This window comes from Orycteropus afer, unplaced genomic scaffold (genome assembly GCF_000298275.1).
Source record: "Orycteropus afer afer isolate SDZICR_OR568_19922 unplaced genomic scaffold, OryAfe1.0 scaffold00034, whole genome shotgun sequence".
Classification (NCBI taxonomy): Eukaryota; Metazoa; Chordata; class Mammalia; order Tubulidentata; family Orycteropodidae; genus Orycteropus; species Orycteropus afer.
The window spans coordinates 6,327,231-6,332,837 of record NW_006921621.1 but is presented as its reverse complement, the minus strand read 5'-3'; the positions used below and the strand labels follow the sequence as shown (position 1 = coordinate 6,332,837).

General features: G+C 35.5%; 1 protein-coding gene across 1 annotated transcript in view; it reads left to right on the top strand.

The window, feature by feature from the left end:
* The window catches only part of CENPQ (centromere protein Q), a 10,553-nt gene extending 5,740 nt beyond the window's left edge, over nucleotides 1–4,813 (top strand). Inside the window, exons 5-8 of the mRNA XM_007936289.1 lie at nucleotides 626–755; nucleotides 2,640–2,759; nucleotides 2,888–2,965; nucleotides 4,682–4,813. Coding sequence (XP_007934480.1) covers nucleotides 626–755; nucleotides 2,640–2,759; nucleotides 2,888–2,965; nucleotides 4,682–4,813 — 460 coding nt within the window. The remainder of the gene's footprint in view (nucleotides 1–625; nucleotides 756–2,639; nucleotides 2,760–2,887; nucleotides 2,966–4,681) is intronic.
* The last annotated feature ends 794 nt before the right edge of the window (nucleotides 4,814–5,607 follow it).

The window sequence follows — 5,607 nt, the reverse complement described above, 5'->3', positions numbered from 1 at the left end:
CCAGCCTTCTGGTTAGCAGTCAAGTGCCTTAGCCACTATGCTACCAGAGTTCCCTGCAGAAGCTATAGGCATATTTATTTCAAGGTTTCTTTGAAATGATTCAGTTAGAGTAACTGATGGAGTAATTCCCTTTTCTTGGTTACATTCTCTAAAACAACTGAGATTCAGGCTCCTGAGCCATAGTTAAATACCACCTCAGAGACTTCTAGACTAGTTCTTCATCTCTTTCCCAATGATTCACAGTAAATGATAGACTTACGTATTATAATATCATTTAAAAAAAAAAAAATTAGAAGACACAAGGGAATTTTGATTTTAATGTGTGTATAAATAGTTAAGTATGTAAAATAGAAATTTTTCTTGTAATAAAGCAGCCTAAGTGCCTCTTGAGTTGAGATAAATCTTAATAAGTTAAAAGATTATATGATTTGTCAAGGCTTTTATTTATTTTTTCCTTTTTTAATCTGGCTTACTTCCTTATTTAACGACTGTTAAGAGAAGAGTGTTACAGCCTTGAGGTCTATGAGAGCAGGGAAAAAAAAGAGAACATTTATTTCAAAACAAAAAAATACCATGACTAATAGTATTTAGAACCAAACAAATAATCATGTTTTCACTCCTTAAGATTGCTACAATTGTGTGAAACCCTGAAAGTCCCTCCCAAGAAGCTGAAAAATTTAAATGAGGTGTCAAATCTACTGAAAATGGAAAAGGCACAGTACAGAGCTAATGAAGAAGGGCTGGCATTATTGCAGGTATGAAATTTTAGAGTCCATAATTAGAGTGTTAGGGGACGAAGAGACCAAAAAGTCATTTTAATTATTCCTGCTATTCCAGTGATAAATACTAGATCTTGGACCAAAATTTTTTATTATTATTTTTTAATCAAAGCAAAAACTTTACCTGAACTTTGGCCCTCTAAAGTTAAAGGTATTACTTGTACTGTATTATTGATTAAATAGCAGTCTTTTGTGGGTTTTTTTTTTTTTTTTTTCATTAGATTTCAGCTACTTTAACTGAACTACTTTAGTATTTTTGATTGTTAAATTATGGGAACTCATTGCTAAACACTATAGAATTTCAAAGCATACAAGTTTTCCCAACTGTGTGGTATTACCTTGGCTAGAAGAGCACAGTCTCCACTGTGATTCAGTAGTATTACTGCTGCCCTACTGAGAGCTTTCTATGTTCTAGGCAGTGTTCTAAGCACTACAGTATACCCTTTGTCCTCATAATAACTCAGAAGTCTGGACTAGATTATCCTCATTTCACAGATATGAAAGAGATATATTGCTATTTCTAGTTTGATGGGCCTAAAGTTGTGATTCAGACTTAGTCATTCTGACTTCTCAGGATGATTCTTGGTCGTTATACTGTATTATATCCTAAAGAAGGTAATGAGGAATAATATTAACTGTCAAGACTACCTTGTCAGTATACTGCTGCAACCGTTTTTGAATTATTTTCAGTCAGATTTTACTTGCGTGTGATATCAATGATATTGTTTGGTAATTTCCACATGCTGTGGAATCACCTTTCTTTGGAATGGTTACAGATATGGATCTCTTCCAGTCAGCTGGCCAGGTAGCAGTCTTCCAAATCTTTGGCATAGATGAGTGAGTGCCTTCAGCTTGGCATCCATTTGTTGACACATCTCAATGGTTATCCCTTCAATTCCTGGAACCTTGTTTATCGCCAATTCCTTTAGTGCAGCTTCAATTTCTTCCCTCAGTACCATTGGTTCTTTATCATATGACACCTCCTGAAATGGATTATTCTTGACCAGGTCTTATTGGTATAATGACTCTGTGTATTCCATCCATCTTGTTTTGATGTTTCCTACATCACTCAGCATACTGCCCATGGAATCTTTCAATATTGCAGTTCTAAGCTTAGTTTTTTTCCTCAGTTCCTTCAGCTTGAGAAATGCCCAATGTGTTCTTCCCTTTTGGTTTTCTAACTTGAGGTCTTTGCACATTTCGTTATAATACTTGACTTTGTCTTCTCGAGCTGGTCTTTGAAATCTTCTGTTCAGCTCATTTATCCTGTTGATTCTTCCAGTTGTTTTAGCTATTCTCCATTCAAGGGCAAGTTTGAGTCTCTTCTGACATCCATTTTGGTCTTTTCTTCCTTTCCTTTCTTTTTAATGACCTTTTGCTTTCTTCATGGATGATGTTCTTGATGTCATCACACAATTCCTCTGGTTTTCAGTCATTGGTATTCGACATCAAATCTATTTTTTAGATAGTCTCTAAATTCAGGAGGGATATAATCAAGGTCATATTTTGGCTCTTGTGGACTTGTTTTAATAGTTTTCAGCTTCAGCTTGAACTTGTATATGGGCAGTTGATGGTCTGTTCCATAGTCAGTTTCTGTCCTTGTTTTGGCTAAAAATATTGAGCTTCTCCATCACCTCTTGCTGCAGATGTAGTCAATCTAAATCCTGTGTACTCTGGAGAAGTGCACGTGTATAGCCGCCATTTGTGTTGTTGAAAAAGGGTATTTGCAATGTATAAGTCATTGGTCTTGCAAAATTCTATCATATCCATTATATGGATATCCATAGTATAATTTGTGAAGTGTAAGAGATAGAACTGTTTAATTTAAAACATTGATTTTTTTTTTCCCCCCTGACTCAGGCAGAAGTAGATAAAATTACTGAAACTGCAGAGTCAATGACTGGGAATATTCAGAGCCTAAAGAACAAAGTTCAGATTCTGACAACTGAAGTAGAAGAAGAGGAGGAGAAGGTAAAGCAGGTAATTGTTAAAAACTGTATTGCCAACATCTGGATATAATTTTTAATGCTCAAATTCTACGAAGACAATAATAAGATGAGAAAAATCAGCATTTTAAAATAATTTGTGGCTTTCTTCTTGTACTTTAGATACTTCAAATAGATAATAATGGGGTACTTGGTCTTCCAGAACTTTCTCAGAAAAGTCTTAAAGCACCCACACTTCAGGTAAGTCCTCAATGACCGTACTGACTATATCACCAGTTATAAATTACATATATACATGAAAACATATATCCTTATTCATTTCTTGAAGCAAATGGAATCCATGAAATAAACTATTTGGCAAATTACTCCTCTCTTTTGACAGTATAGTTTCAACATGTTTCCTTGTCAAGTCATGTAGATGTATCTCATTCTTGTTAATAATGACATAACATTCCATTATATGGATATACCATAATATAATTTGTGAATTAGTATGTAAATAATTTTACTATTACAGATAATACTGTGAGGTATACCCTTAAGCATATATCTTTACATATTTGTGTAGTCATAATTATTGGATACATTTCTGAGCGTAGATTTTGCTTATGCTTCTAATAATGGCATATGTTTGAACAATTTCTCTTAGAAAGATCAGCATAAGACTGGTTGCCATGAGGCAGAGGTTAAAGATGTCCCAGATGTCCAAACTACCATGCCACTCCATCATTTCAGACATCAACTCATCCTCCTCCTCCCAGTAATCTCCCCCGTTGTAGGGTACTGTATTTCACTGTAACACCTCACAGAACTCACAGACACCGAAGGGATCGTCTCACGTAGTAGTGATGAAGGCTGGCAGACTGGCAAGTCCCAGGTCCGTGAGTGGGTCTGGAGGATCCTCCCAATTCTTGGGGTTTGATGAACCTCGATCAGCAGATCAGATGATGGCTGCTGTCCCAAATCCAGGGGTGAGATGAGGATGAGCCAAAACACAGAATTGAAGCAAGAGGAGGGCAAACCTTCCCAGGAGATTCGTAGGTATACCCTCAAGGAAGCTAAGGGTGGTGATTTGAGTGATGTCCTCCAGCAAGGCAGGACTCAAGATATATCCCACCTGTGTTGCTTCAACAGCAGTAACCCAACTGGATGGCTTTAACAATCAGCAGCTGCTCAGTTACTCAAGGCAAATCCCACCACAGAGCCGATTGCCAGTCATAGGGAACAACTACTACCAGCTGCCCAGCCAAGTTGACACCCCACCTTAACTACCACACCACCCCAAACAGGCATGGATAATAGGATTTACAATACATCACAGAATGGAGGACAGTGGCTCGAAGGGCCACATCAAGCCATTCACCGTAGCATATAACTATAATTTTAATTTTATAAAATGGCACTGTGTCATATTTATACTAGACTCTACACTGGTAATGTTTCTTTCAAAGGACCCCCAAATATCTTACAGTATAAATGTTTATAGTGGTAGAAATTCTTCATGTTTTCTGAAACCCATGGCCGTCGAATCAATTCTGACTCATAGCGACCTTTTTAGGACAGAATAGAACTGTCTCATAAGGCTTATAAGGCTGTAAATGTTTGCCGAAGCAAACTGCCTCATCTTTCTGTGATGCAGCAGCTGGTGAGTTTGAACCACTGACCTTTTGCTTAGCAACCAAATGCTTTAATTACTCTACCATCAGAGCTCCTGTTTTCTCAAAAAGTAATTTAAAATTTTCCTATCTGTAATCAGCCAGGGTTAAGAAGAGCTGGAATGCATGGGGAAAATAGAGTAAGATAAATTTGAAAGAAAACTGGCAATGAGTTGATTATGGAAGTTGGGTACTAAGTACTAAATACAGGAGGTTTATTACACTATTCTATTTAAATTACATAAATTTAACATTTCCCAGAGTAAAAGGTTAAAAAGAAATTATACTGTTTTACCCACAGGAAGAAATGTTGACACTAATTCCAAACCAGAATGCTCTTCTGAAGGACTTGGATACACTTCATAATTCATCCCACATGAAGAACATGTTAACTTTCATTGAAGAGGCCTATAACAAACTGGATACCTGTTAAATTTTTTACATAAAATTTTTCTATATTAATTTAATATTTATGAATTTGTAAAACTATTACCCTACAATGTTGTTACAGAGGCTGAGGCTTCTGTGGGAATTATTAGCCTCTAATAAGTAAATTTGAAGTCAGATTATGCACATCTACTATGAGCATCTAGCATAGTTTTGGAAGCTGTTTTTAACAGCTGCCAACTCTGCAATATCACGTTTGTATTGCTGTATCTCCAGTTGTTTGCCTGGAACCATAAGATAAGACCCATGGTTTGATAGTTTATAATGCCTGAATGGAGCTCATTATTGGTCAGTACAGATAAAATGTGATGCTGTGAGTTAATGCCTTTATTCTCTTACATAACTCCTTAGCCTATTTGTGGAATAGGTAAAATTTGCCAGATGTTTTTAACATGTTTCCTTTAGTTGAGTTGCTGAAAAGACATTAAATATTTATTTTTACTGACATCAAAGCATGCTTATATTTTAGAAACTTATTAAAAAGGAACCTAAAGCACGTTTCTAATTTGTAGGAGCTCTTTAAAATGAAGCAAAAATGCTTCTTTCTAAACTATTTTTTTTCTTTTGATAGTGAGCTTATATACTTGAGTAAATTATCACTTAAATATATAAAAATAATTTCTAACCAACTATACTATATTGCTTGTGTTGTTTTTCTCTATCTGTAAAATAAAATAACTATAATTTATATTTCTGTCTAAACTAGAAAACTTTGTCAGTTGATTTAGAAGATGCCATATTTCTGTTACTACTCTCCAGTCACATGTTGGATTTAATACT